This window comes from Mastomys coucha, unplaced genomic scaffold (assembly GCF_008632895.1).
Source record: "Mastomys coucha isolate ucsf_1 unplaced genomic scaffold, UCSF_Mcou_1 pScaffold12, whole genome shotgun sequence".
Taxonomy (NCBI): Eukaryota; Metazoa; Chordata; class Mammalia; order Rodentia; family Muridae; genus Mastomys; species Mastomys coucha.
This window is the reverse complement of record NW_022196894.1, coordinates 21,251,499-21,265,693: the sequence shown is the minus strand read 5'-3', so window position 1 is coordinate 21,265,693 and position 14,195 is coordinate 21,251,499. Positions and strand designations below refer to the sequence as shown.

The following is a 14,195-nucleotide window of genomic DNA, read 5'->3' as shown; positions in this document are numbered from 1 at the left end:
AGGGGAAAATATTTGAAATGTAAATAAAAAATCCAATAAAAAAATCTAAAACCTATAAAGATAATCTATTTTTTAAATTTATTTTTTGATTAGATATTTTCTTTATTTTCATTTCAAATGATATTCCCTTCCCGGTTTCTCCTTCAAACAAAAACCCTATTCTCTCTCCATGCTCACCAATCAACCCTCTCCTGCTTCCTGGCCCTGGTATTCCCCTACATTGGGGCATAGAACCTTCACAGGACCAAAGGCCTCTACTCTCATTGATGAACAACTAAGCTGTTCTCTGCTATATATGCAACTAGGGCCATGAGTCTCACCATGTGTACTCTTTGGATGGTGTTTTAGTCCCTGGGAGCTCTGAAGCTACTAGTTAGTTCATATTGTTGTTCCTCCTAAAGGGCTGCAAACCCCTTCAGCTCCTTGGGTCCTTTCTCTTGCTCCTTCATTGGGCTCCCTGTGCTTAGTCCAATGAATGGCTGTGAGCCTCTACTTCTGTATTAGTCAGGCACTAGCAGAGTTTCTTAGGAGACAGCTATATCAGGCTCCTGTCAGCCAGCACTTGCAGTCAATAATCTATTATTTTAATAACTCCCCATTAAATACCTAATAAATGTCAAGCAATGAACTTCAAAAAAAAGATAATCAGTTTTAGGCTGTGGCATAGTTATTGCTCGCCACTCTTCTCCAGGTGTACAGTGAAAAAGAGCAACAGGTAAAGCAGAAAAATGCATAAAACATGAAGCTTTATGAAGAGAAGAACAAGAGCAAATTAAACATTGCAGACAAGGCAGGTGCTGAGAAACCTATTGCTCTGTCCCAGGACAATAAGAAAAGTTCTCTGAGGCCAACACCACATCCATTACGGCTTCCACATTTGAAAGAAGAGAACTTGAGGGTGAACCTTCAGGCTTAGAGGTAGACCCCCTTACCTATGTGTGGCAATGTCACAAGTCATCTTGCAAGTTCCCTCTACTACAGAGCACCACCTTCCATGTCCCTCATGAAACCTTAAATCTATTCTTATCTGTCAGGTACTCTTCTAGAAGATATATATGTTAATTTTTTAGCCTATGCATCCCGTATATCTAATTAAATTATATTGTATATCATAAATATATAAAATTTTGTACTGTAGTGCAAAGATTGAAAGTATGTAACCTTTTTCATGAAGATGGCCATTCTGAGGTGACTCAGAATGGACCTCAATGACATTTTAATGTAATCCCCTTGATGGCTAAGGATAATGAATATTTTTCCACTTGTTCTTTGGCTGTTTGTAAACTGTCTGTTCATTTTATTGTTTACTTGGGATGTCTGACTTTCGAGCACTGAGGGTTTTTAGTTCTTCATATAGTCTAGGGATTAAACTTCTGTCAGACAAGTAGCTGGTAAAGATTTCCTCTTGTTCTCTCTGTCGTCTCCTTATATTACGTCCTTTGCTGTATAGATATCTTTTAATTTCACAAAATAATGTGTTGATTCTTGATCTTATTTTCTGAGCTGATTTTCAGAAAGCCTTTCCCCGTATCTCTCTCTTGGCACACCTTCCCCATGTTTTTCTCTAACAGAATCAGAGTTCCAGGTCTTACATGAAGGTTTTTTTTTGATACATTTTCAATCTATTTCTTTATTCAGTATAAGAGATGGGAATCTAGTTCCATTCTCCTATTTGAGGGTACCTAGTTTTCCTAGTACTACTTCTTGAAGAATGTTTATTTTTAACATATATGTAAGCAAACAATATCTATTATGTGTGAAAGACCCTAAGCACTTTTTGTCAGAAACCCTTAAAGTTGATAAACACAGCAAAGTAGCAGGATCCAAAAATCAACATAAAAATCAGTACCTTTCCCATACATGCTGAGGAAGGAATCAGGAAAAATAATTCCACTTATAATAATACTTTATGTTGTGTGCATTAAAAATGATACAATCGTGCCAGGCGGGGTTTCACAATTTCTGACTCAGCAACCACACTGAAGTGAATTTGAGCCTCCCTGGATGAAGCATGGGCAGTCCTTTAATTTCCCACATTATTGTGATGACCGGGAAGATCGGAAGTTAATGGTATCGGGCATATTCCTGGTCAGGGTGCTGAGTGACCTAACATTCAATTTTTGTTTTGCTTTGGTTTTTGATTCAGGTGTCACTGTGCAGCCTAGACTAGCCTTGAATTCGTAGTCCTCTTGCCTCTCTTTCGGGAACAGGGATTATAGTAGTGCTTCACCACATCTGTAATTACAAATTGCCTCAAATTCTTTATTCATTTCTTAGATATTCAGGAGGAAGCCTGAGTTTCAGGCTTTGACCCCCTGCCCTGCAAAAGAACAACCCACTGACCAAATTCTTTACATTTTCTGACACATTCGTAGCGTTCCAGAAACTCACTCAGACCTACAAAATAAATACGATGGTAGAAAATGTAAACCCCAGTGTTCCAGGCTGGAAAAACGGGGAGACTCATTCTCATAGCCCTGCCTTTTGAACAGGGCTCCCTGACTGTAGTCTGAGGCTCTGAGCTCACCCCTGCTGTCCCCATTTCTTTGCTTAGAACTAAGAAGTTCCTTGTGTGCATTTTAAGCCACTTTTCGTCAAACGTTTAAAGAGACTAATTGAATCTTTCCAAACATGATTTTTCTTAATATCCGTGATAGGATTCTGAATAATGAATGAGGGTACTGTCAGAACCACAGGGGAAGCGAGCCAAGCGACACCATTGTGGGCCTCCTCTGGCCTCCCACCTTAGCGCAGACAAGCAGCCTCCCTTCCATGCATCTTCTCAAGCCCACCTCACGTTGGGTGTATTCACACTCAGTGAACTGATACTTCCCTAAGAAAGGAGGTGACTAGCCTGAAGCTGCAACAACTGGGACTACAGACCAGGAGCCCAGTGATCCAAACCCCAGAGCAGCAAGGCCATCCCCTCACACCTAGAACTGCTTGGGGACACCTCAGGGAGTCTTCATCAAAAGCAAAGTGCAAGCTATGGGGCAGCTGCAGGAGTCACACCCACAGCCTCCGCTGCTGCACCTCAGTGACTGTGTGCATCCCAGCAGCCCCATCTGAGCCTTGGCTGATGCCTGAGGAAGGCATATACCAGACCTGCTGTGAATTGCCAAAATGTTCACTCAGAACGTCCTTCAAGTGTCTCCCATTGATCATTGACAGTCTTTAAAAAGCTAGGGCAGGAAGCTATTTCTGGAGGTCTAATTGCTGTCTGTGACACTTTACAAGGGGCAGCTTATGGCTTTCCCTCTCAAACTCTTCCCTCTGTGCCCAGATCTGTGAATGTCTTTCCTAAATGTATGCTAACTCCGGGGAGGGTGGGCTCAGCTGCAGGGAGAATTGCCGGACTCCTTCCCTGGCAAGGCCACTATGCACTGTGTGCATCTTGCCAAGTTCTTTCTCCTTTGGTTTGAAAACCCTTGTGTATTCCAAAAGAAATGCAGCCCATGTGTTTCTGATTAATTTACACTTAAATCATTAAAATGTTGTTTTGTGAGAGTTATTTGATGTCTGAAGAGCCTGACAGTCTGCTTAATGGAGATTTTACAGGGTTTTCTTTCTTGTCCTGACTGAAACAGAGAACGCTTCACTCAGGCAATGCCTGAGTTCAAACCTCCCTCCTCAGCACACACACTTACACTGCATTATCAGCCAGAGCCTCATAATCATGCCAATCACACAAGGCTGGCACTCAGGAGAGCTAAAATGGAGAACTTGGAGGAAAGACAGGCAGGAGTTACAGTAATCGTCAAATCTTTGATCCCCCAAAAATACGTCAAGGAGAGCTATCTCAGGGTGGAGAATGTGTTTGGCACCTTGATTCAGGTGGCGAGTGGCCTTCTGGATCACTGAAAAGCAGCTCACCCTCAAATTCTCAGTTGTGGCTTGTTACAGTTTCCATTCAGTGAACAAAGAGACCAGATCCGAAACAGTTATACACAGCCAGGTTGGTCAGAAAACACAGATTACAGCTAAAGTCTGAATCGGTATCTAAAGCGCTTGAAAGGGTTCAGAAGTGAGATTCTCTATTAGGTGGTTTGCAAACGCCACATGCCCTGTGATGTGTTACTGAGATGTGGTGTCATGGAACCCATGAGAGATGAATTTCTTCCTTCCTCCCTAAGTGTATGACCGTCTCCTCTAGGCACTTTATTGGAAAATGGAGTTATAAAGCTACAGCTGATCTGACCAAGGTGCTGGAAGGAACTAGTGGGACCAGGGTTAGCACATAGTGGTTGTTCTAACAGCTGGCTTGAAGTAGAAATGGCTTCAGGAGTGATAGTGGGATTTGGATGCCTTGGCCAGTCGTATAATCTTGCTAAGACATCATTTCTCCCCCACCCCTTCAAAGATACAGCACAGAGAACCCTCAGAAGTTTGTGAAAGTAATCTAGATAGTGTCTGTGCCTGGCACTGAAATAATGCTTGGTGAGCCCACCCACCCCCCTCTCGCTCTCTTCAGTGCTGGCTGCCATTTCTGTGTGTTGGAGTTATTACTGTGGAGGGGGCTATGACACGTGGAAGTCGGAGTGCAGAGGTTCGACTGGGGTGGGAGTTACAGTAGGGGTTAATGCGGTGCTGTCTTTATGAAGAGGGTTCTCATTACTCAGCTCAGCCTAGGTCTGTTGTACCATTTCTCCATGGGGCCTGGGGCCCTGCTATCGCACAGGCACAGGTCTCTCTAGATGCATGGGTCACCTGGCTCTCTGACTCTGCTGAAGCCTTTAACCCAACTGGGTAAATTAGATCTCTACATGCTTGCAGTTAAACAGCACCACGCCACGCCACGAGGCAGCCTTTCAAGTGGGAAGAGTAAGTAGCCAGCAGAAACTGGTGCTCCCTCACCGTCAGGGCCAGCCACGAGGTTTTCAGAAAAAAAAAAAAAAAAAAAAAAAAAAAAAACAAACAAACAAAAAACAAAAAAACAAAAAACGGATGTCCACAGACAGGCTGAGGCTTGGGACCTGCATTCTTTTTTATAATCTCCTAGAACTTCCTTTTTAGTTGGCTGTTTCTGTTTAATTGTTCTTTTGCTAGGGCCCTGAAGTAGAACAATTATAGCCATCAGGCAAGGGAGGCTGAAGAGAAATTACACTCTCTCTCTCTCTCTCTCTCTCTCTCTCTCTCTCTGTGTGTGTGTGTGTGTGTGTGTGTGTGTTTCTGTGTGTGTCTCTCTCTGTCTCTCTCTGTCTCTCTGTCTCTCTCTCTGTCTCTCTGTCTGTCTGTCTCTCTCGGTGTGTGTGTGTGTGTTTCTGTGTGCGTCTCTCTCTGTCTCTCTGTCTCTCTCTGTCTCTCTGTCTCTGTCTGTCTCTGTCTCTCTCTCTCTCGGTATGTGTGTGTGTGTCTGTCTCTTTCTGTGTGTGTGTCTCTCTGTCTCTCTGTCTCTCTCTCTGTCTCTCTGTCTCTCTGTGTCTGTCTCTGTCTCTCTCTGTCTCTGTCTCTCTGTCTCTCTGTCTCTCTGTCTCTCTGTCTCTCTGTCTCTCTCTCTCTCTCTCTTTCTCTCTCTCTTACACACACACACACACACACACACACACACACACACACACACACACCTCTAAGTCTTTCAGATTTTTTTTCTCCAGGGCTGCAGTCCCTCCCAAGGAGGGGACTGACTAGCAGATCTCCCAAGGAAACAGTCTGTCAGGTCCCTCTGAGTGCACATAAGCTCAGTCAGAGAGAGTAGAGAGGGAAAGCCAGAGGGAGAGGGGGAGAGGGGATCTGTTGCAGGCAGGAGAAGGCGTGACCTGAATGGAGAATGCCAGCCAATTCCAGAGACACACAGGGACCTCAGAACAAAGATAAGGCATCGCTGACACCACACCGGGGATTGGGACGAGCTCACAGACAAGTCGGGCAGAAGGGACCAAAGCCAGGAGCACACAAGGCAGGAAAATGAGGTGAGTGCCTGGTCAGGGGAAGACACCAGGTTTCCTCTTCAAGACCAAGTGGGTCTGCTGGGTCTGACCTTGTCTCTAGACAGACTCACCTGCTTATCCTCTGGGTGGCTGGGGATGGGGGGATTCTCATCAGTCCTCAGGGCCCTGCAAAGGGAGTCCTGTCCCTAGGGCACCTTCCCAGGGACTCCGGAGACTCGCAACTTGAAACCAGATAGTTTGTGCAAAGCCTGCTCCTGGCGCGGCTCAGGCTCAGATTTCTCTCTCTGCCAGCACAGGGTGCTGCCTACTGGCCAATGCGATCCTCCTCCTCCTCCTGCCCACAAGGCTGATTCTTCCTTTTGCTACTCGGCAAAGAGCAGTGCTTTCTTTCTCTCAACACTTTGAGAGTTAGATAATGTGTTTGTGTGTTTATATTTTTTTTTCTGACCGGAAAAGAAAACAGTTCCCCACAGCCTCGATTGTGGTTTCTTGAGCCTTCAGAAGTTTGCCAGTTAAACCTCAATTTAGAAAACTAGAAACCTGTCCCCATTTTACAGTTCCCTATAAATTCTGCATTTCTCACTGAAATCAGAGGCAGCTGGTGACATGAATCAGGCTAGGAAATGCACCAAATGGCTCTTAAAGAGACACCACAGTTTTTTAAAGGAGCATGTGGGATTTGGAAACCTACCGCTTTAAATTCTAATGGGCTTGAAGCTCTTCAACCTTCCCAGTTTCTTATGTTACTTCGCGCTCCTTACCAGGCATTTCTTATAAGCTTTTCCAGAGTCTGAAACCCCAACTATCCTAATTATTTTTATTGCTTCTAAGTGTCAAGGCTGCTAGAAACACTCAAAAAGAGCAAGGAAAAAAAACACTCTAGATGTGTGAAGTCTCTGCACACCTATTTCCCATTCGTTTTCCTTTAAATCAGGAAAGTTTCTATTTGTTTCTTTTCTTCAGTCACCTGGTAACTTTGCTCAGTCTAGGAACAATAACTGGCTTCAATATGTGTAACTTTGAATTGCACTTACCTATGGCTGTGAGGAAGAGCTAAGTCTCTAAAAGCTAATTCCATCTTTCTGGTCTTGTAAAGTTGACTTTTTTGTTTTGTTTTGTTCTTAAACCTGCCAGAATATTTTCATTTTTCCTTTCTTGTGAAACAATGGCTTTTCTTTCTTTGTATGTGGAATGATAATCTGCCTTACCTGTGCTTCAGCCATTCCAAAGCACACCCTTGTATATGCTTAACCCTCCATTAAGGACAACCCTCCCAGGTATTCCCCACCTAGAACTGACTGGGCAGACTCAACACTGTGTGTCCTCCTTTCTGATCTCCATCCCTCCTCAAACATGGCATCTCTTCCTTTGTTCTCATCCATGGCAGTATTTCTTATCTCCTTCTGCATAGCTACTTATTTAAATGACCACTTCCCCTTCCAAGGGATATAGTCCATGTCTTCGTCTTTGTAGAAGGTCTTCGTGGTCATGTGACCAGCACCTAACATAATGTCCCTTTCCTAGTGGAAATTCAGTAACCATGACAGAGTTGAATCCAATTACTGAATATCAAAAAGAAGTTCTAGGAATGTGTTCTGCTGGCTGTCCCTAAAGGGTCTGGCCTCACAGGCATGAGGCACTTGAGAGCTTGCAAGACACTTTCATGGACATTGCTACATCTTGGCTTCAAGTTTTGTGTGACATGAGGATTAATTGGCACATGAGATAGAAGCAGTTAAGCAACTTGCCCAGGGCCACACTGATGATCTGGAAAAGGCCCAGACTCATTCTGGTGTCTTTGGGCTCCAATCATTTTCCTGATATATTCTATGAGGCTCCCAATCCCAGCTGCAGATTACAATGGTCTATGGTACTCAAGGAATGCCAGTCCCCAGGCGATAGAACAGAGTTTTGGGAACAGGGGAAGTGTTCAAACATTAGTATTTTATAAATTTCCACATAAAGCTATGGGTTTTTTTTTAATTATTTTTCATAGGATTAATTGCTTTGGCCAGATGCCTGGGCATGATACGGGCAATGGCCCAACTTCTTCTCTGAGCTTTTGTTATTCTTTTCTTCTGTTGGAGTTAATTCACCATATGGTATTTGGCATGATGTGCCATCTCTTAGGATATACTTTTCATCGTCTGTCAAGTGGTGCTGGTGGGTAAGGGAGCTCTGTAGTCTCTTCCAACTCTGAATCTTAAAAAAATGGAGTGTTGGTAGTGTATACATTGAAATGAGGGGAGTGAATGGAGAAGCTAGGGCATGTCACTAACTCCACAATCTGACTCACACAGCTTCTTTCTGTGTCCCTGATGGCCTGCTCTTACCACAGATTCTGGGAAATCCCAGCTCTCTATATTACTTTCGACATTTCAAACAAATGTAGCTCAACTTTTTTTGATCAGCCGGAGGATAGATAACAGGTGTCAGGACTTGTACAGCCGGCGCCTGGTGCAAAAGAAGCCAAAACAGGATTGCAATGAGAAGCGAATGCTGCCGTGTACATCCTTTGATTCACAGCCCCTAAGGCAAGCAAGCAAGCATATGTTTCAGCCTCTCACATGAATGGAGATATCTGCTTCATGCATCTAAGTCTGTCTCGAGATGTAAAGAACAGAACACTCCACAGGCTTCTCGTGTGGGCACATTCGCCGGCTGCCTACCACACACAGCCCTGAGGCCTGGGCTGAGGGGGTCAGTCAGCTGCTAGCCTCAGCTGAACTAGCCTGAAGAGGCTTTCTCCTCTGTGTGTTCTGGAAAAAGCACATGGGGAGAAAGTCGACCTTTCAGCCTTGTGTAATTCCGTTGTCACTATTGCAGGGAAATTGGGATTTTGAGCCAAAGCTCATACCTTTTAGCATGTGACATGGTGGTCATCAGAACAAGCCTTTGCCTAGGGCTAGATTCTTAAAGCTCATTCTAATGCCCCTGAGCAGCACAGTCATATGGGAAGTCATTATTATTACTATGTGTGAGATGAGGAAACAAATGGAGAGTTCCCTCGACTTCCCCAAATTGGGTAGGAGAATAAAGTCAAGGCCTAAAGTTGAATCTATCCTTCCATGCTGGGCACTCTAAGCCTCTGTAGCAAAAATACATTTCTTTATTCAGAAATGGGGTACCTGAACATTAGCCGAATTCCCTTTTCCTATAAATTCACTATGTAACTTGGACCTGTGCCTTCTCCTTTCTCTACCTCCAAAGCCCTTCCTTTATAGATTGCTTTAGAACAAACAATATTGACCTTGACCCCCGGATTAAAACATGTTCTCCTACTAGCCTCCCACATGTCACAATTGCAGGGGCCTTGGGGGAAATTTTAAAATGATGTTATTTGCTTTGTGGGTAAAAGCAATTCATGATCAATGGATTTTCTTTTTAAATTTTTATTGATGGGTATGTGATGTGTCTAGTGTGTGCAGGTCCTCACAGAGGTTGGAGGAAAGCATACACTCTGCTCCCCTGAACATGACTTACAAATGCTGATGTAAGTGCTGGGAACTGAACCCAGGTCCTCTTCAAGAGCAGCAAGTACTCTGAACCACTGAGCCATCTCTGCAGCCCCTCAATGTAGAATTCTACTCACACAAAATGAAAACACTTGCATTTTCGCTCTACAGAGAGTCATGCTAATCCTTCTAGACCTTTCTACATGTATCTGTTTACCTTTTATGTGTCTCTTACATAAAACAGCTAGATGATCTGGACATGTACTTATTCACTGTTTGCACACTGGAAAATTCATAAGTATACATACACATACCTACATCTGAGTACAGGGGAAGGAGGTTTTGGCACAGAATTGACTTCCTGATTAACAAAGACATAACTGTTAATCCAAATTCTTGGCAGAGTTTCCTAGCTTGACTTCCTAGGTTATTTAAGACTCTCTCTCCAAGGCCCTTCTTTTACTTGTTCATTGGCATCTGTTATATGCCAGACTCCCTCCTAAATACTTCACAAGCATCAGCTTTAACGATGATGGAACCCCTCCCTACAAAGTAGGAATTATAACCCCGTCTATGTATGAAGGGGCCTGAGCACAGGGAAGGAAGTTACCCAGGTTTTTACAAAGGAGGAACTGGGATTTGTACCCAGGAACATCCCACCTCCAAAGGCTGTGTTGGAAGCAGAGCAGTGTGCTAGCTGCTCCAACAGAGGCTGTGGGAGCTGGAGGGATGAAAGGACATTCATAACTAGGGGAAAACAGTAAAAACTAAAAGTGAATGTCGGGGATGGGTGGAACATGCATTATAGTAAAGCCGAGGTGTGGGAAGAATCACAAGTGCTCTTGAGAGCGAGGGAAGATGAAGATCAGCATAAAATTGCAAAAGGTCTGGTCAGCCACCTCAAGAGCAGATGTCATGACTAGGCAGCAGGGTTACATCTGTGTTAGAAAACCAACTTGAGTAGAAGACTTAGCCAGGAGGGAAGGGACAGAAAGATCACTTAGGTCACGGTAACAGTTTAAGTGACGTAATTGACTGGAGCCAGAAGAGATGGGTTTCTGAAGCATAGGAGGCAGAGTGAATAGGCTTTGGTGACTATCGTGTAGTGCATCTGGCTCAGAGAACTGGCAGGCAGCCACAGCAGTAAAGAAACTCAGAACTGGAGCTGGAGGGATGCCAGAGTCCAGAGTGCTTACCGTGCAAATAGGAGGACCTGAGGTCCATCCCTAGAGCCCACATAGTAAGACAGGGGAGGACGCTAGCTTCTAATTTCAGACTTGGGAAGGCAAAGATGGGAGGATGCTTGAGGCTCCTTGGCTAACTGGCCTAATGTAATCAGTGAGCTGCTAATCCCAGTGAGAGGTTAATCCCAGTGAGAGATGCTGTCTCAGGACAAACAAAGTAGAAGACTGGCTCCAGAGGAACAACACTTGAGGTTGATCTCTGGCCTCCACACTCATATGCACACTCCCACAGGATTTAAAAAATATCAAAAATGATCGCAGAACCTGTTAGAAAAGAAGCTAAGGAGTCGCGTTTGAGATGCTTGAGTTCAAGGTCCTTGGGTCTTTCTGTGAAAGTGCTATGTTGTGCCCTGAACATTAGGACCATGACCTGGCTTAGTTATCCTGAATTGCATCATCCATGTTTGATGCTGTGTTTCCCATGCACCCCCCTCCCACCGCTGCAACTCTCTTAGCAGTCCATTATATTTTATTTCTCCAGAAACGAATTATAAACTTTTGATTGTTATAGAAAAAACACCCCCCAAGACTTATTTTCTTCATTCTGTCTTTATCCAAGGTTTTGGATACACTTACTGGCTTTGTAGTAAACAACTTTTTCTTTCCAGAATATTAAATGTCTTCAATGTCTGTAGACTCCACCACTGTGTTTGGGCTTTATCCCAATAGTGTAATTATTAATTATACTTTTAAAGTTACATAAAGAATGTATGGTTCCTAAGTGAGGTGCCGCTGAAGAAGTAATACCAATTATCACCTAATTACAATAGTTAATGCTTTCCAGAGTAAGTAAGAGCGCATGTTTCAACAACTCAAATGTGCTGCTTTCTAGAAAACTCAACTTTTCAAAAGAGAAAAGCTAAAAGCAATCTTAGAAACCATCTAGTTACTTTTTCCAAATATCCTGGCAACCAGGTGAGTAAGGCCCAGAGGAAAAAAGAACAGCAAATATTTAGCTGTGTTGGGAACCTGCAATCATTGATGTGAGTGAAACTTCCTTTGTGTCTTTCAGGTTCCTGTCTTTCCGGCGGCTCCTCCTCTACCAGACTCTGTGCCTCACCCTGTCGGAGGTGTCAGCCCATACCGTGGAGCTAAATGAAATGTTTGGTCAGATCCAGTCACCTGGCTATCCAGATTCCTATCCAAGTGACTCTGAGGTGACTTGGAATATTACTGTCCCGGAGGGGTTTCGGATCAAGCTTTACTTCATGCACTTCAACCTGGAATCCTCCTATCTTTGTGAATATGACTATGTGAAGGTGAGACCTCCAATGCTCTCTAACCTGGTATAGGTACCATTCTTCTTCATGGGGTTGCATCTAGTGAGGGAGACTCACTCTCAGGGACACAACACAGTGAAGGATGTAATGGGAGTGGTTAGCCCAATTCAAGCCTGGTGATGAGGGCTGATGGAATGACTCACCTAGACACAATATCTTTGTTTCTCCTCTAATCTCAATGTCTGTAATGTATCCAATAGCCACTGCTCCAACCTGCCAAGAAGGAGTAAGGAGATAAGCAGGAATAAGCAAATCACAGAGAATCATAGTTATGCCAGACACTGAGGTATTCTAAAGCACTGCAAAATTCCCCAAATAATAACCAAATGTTTAGGATTACAGGCTATGCAACAGTCAACAGCAAGAGGTAAGATTTGAAGAAGGAAGGCTAGTGTGTGATTCTGAAGGTCTTGAATATTGTGTCAAAAGTTTATATTTTATTAGCAAAGTACATGGGCATAGAAAGACAGTGACTTAATGGGAAATATTAAAAATGTATACAGAGTACAGGGGAGTATCACAATATACCAACAAGATTCCCGGCAATTGCTATGGGTGAGAAGTCTTGGTTTTAAAGTGGGGCTAAACTAGACAGGCATGCCTGTAACTCCAGGACATAGAAGCTAGGGACAGGACGATGGTGAGGGCAAAGCCTTTGAACAAACTCAAACTGTGTCTTCCAAAAAAATAAGTAAATAAATAAAATTTAATAATAAAGTGGATCTGAAAAGGTTCAAAATATTCTAAGAGATCAGGTCTATTAAGGTACTACCTACTTCTAAAAGCTAAAAAACTAGAAAAATTTACTTTTTAGTGCATGCACGTATGTATGTATTATTTTAATGTGTATGAGTATTTTGTATATAAGTGTACTACATGTGTACAGTGCCCACAGAGGCCAAAGGAAAGTATCAGATTCCCTAGAACTGGAGTTACAGGTGGTGGTGGGTGCTGAAAGAGCATCTCTCCAGCCTCATGTAGTACCTACTAAGCTCTCTGACTTCCTGGAAAAAGTTCTCACCAAATAAACCCAAAGTCAGCTTTCCACATCTTAATCTCTAGTCTACTCTTACCTTTCCACAGCCTGTCATTCAGTAACAGTTAACCTCGTATTAACCAGACTGTTTGATCAGCAGCAAATTAGTGAATTTTCAAGACTCCTTTATACTTATCATCTCATTCAAACCTCAGAAAAGTTTGATGAGACATGAATGCCTATCCTAACTCACAGCAAAACCAACCCAGAAAGGTAAAGCGACTCACGGCAGTGGATCTGGAAGATGTCAGGTCAAGAGCCCAACCCATGTCATATAAACTTGGATCCCATGTTTGTTTGGCTACACCGAATCGTTTACAAGCTATGCTCCCCTGAGTCCCAGGATACAAAAGATCACAAAAGACACAGGAAACGCCAAGTGTAGTTGTGGACCCTCCCCTGCCTTAGATTGTTCTATACGTAGAACATAAGCATGGCATCAAATGTTCCCATGGTGTTCCATGTCCAGGTTCTCAATCTCAGCACCATTGATGCCTGGAGCCAAATACAGACATTGCTGAGAAGCAGAGTTTCCAACACTGAAAATTCCCTAGCCTCTACTTGTTAAACATCAGTGAGTACTCCATCTTGTTGTCATAACCAACAATGTCTACCAATGTTGACACTATCCCAGAACCATTGCTGTTTGGGGTGTTGCCATTGTCTTGGTGCCCCGTTTTATGGACAACAGGACTAGTAGGATGCAAAAGATCTGACATCCCAAGAAGGAAGATAAGCCTAAAACACCTGGGGTCTGGGAAGTTCAAAGTATACTTGACGCAGCTTTCAGAATGAGCTGCTGAGCTGAAGTCCTTGTGAAGTAGACACATTTGTCTAATTCCTACAGGGAAAGGGGATTCATATGGGGGAGAGAGTTTGCATGGTTGACTGTCTAGAATACCCTCCTAGCCTTAGCATCAGCTGCCTGCAGAGGTTCTGGCAGCCATGACACAGGAACAGGCCTCCCACGGCAAGATGCTGCCACATCTGCTGGCAGCTGGCACTCATAGAAACGGAGACTGCGTACTCATCCACATATGTGCAATAGAGTTGCCTTCCAAGATAAGAACTCATGAAAGTTAAGCTTCAGGGCCTGTAGAAGTCCATATCCTCATAATTTACAGGATTGTGCTAAATGTTACATGGTTTAAGTATGTTTCCTCTGACCCATATGATCTAAAAACTTAAGTTTGGCCTAGGACCAAAAAACACAAATATGGAAGTGTTTGGGTTTGGGTGAGCCTTAAAGCTCCCCTACCTGCTTATTGTCACCCTACAGTACTTTGAGACCC

General features: G+C 43.6%; 1 protein-coding gene and 1 long non-coding RNA gene across 4 annotated transcripts in view; one reads left to right on the top strand and one right to left on the bottom strand.

Annotated features, from left to right (window-relative positions):
* LOC116085755 overlaps positions 1 to 6,191 on the bottom strand; it is a 49,347-nt gene extending 43,156 nt beyond the window's left edge. Inside the window, exon 1 of the long non-coding RNA XR_004116699.1 lies at positions 5,999 to 6,191. This is a non-coding gene — a long non-coding RNA (uncharacterized LOC116085755). The remainder of the gene's footprint in view (positions 1 to 5,998) is intronic.
* Masp1 (mannan binding lectin serine peptidase 1) overlaps positions 5,589 to 14,195 on the top strand; it is a 71,657-nt gene continuing 63,050 nt past the window's right edge. Inside the window, exons 1-2 of one of the 3 annotated variants that reach the window (XM_031363525.1) lie at positions 5,589 to 5,909; positions 11,600 to 11,846. In XM_031363525.1, the coding sequence (XP_031219385.1) occupies positions 5,905 to 5,909; positions 11,600 to 11,846 (252 nt within the window). In that variant the 5' untranslated portion in view covers positions 5,589 to 5,904. The remainder of the gene's footprint in view (positions 5,910 to 11,599; positions 11,847 to 14,195) is intronic. The other 2 variants (XM_031363523.1, XM_031363524.1) reach the window with 2 other exon arrangements.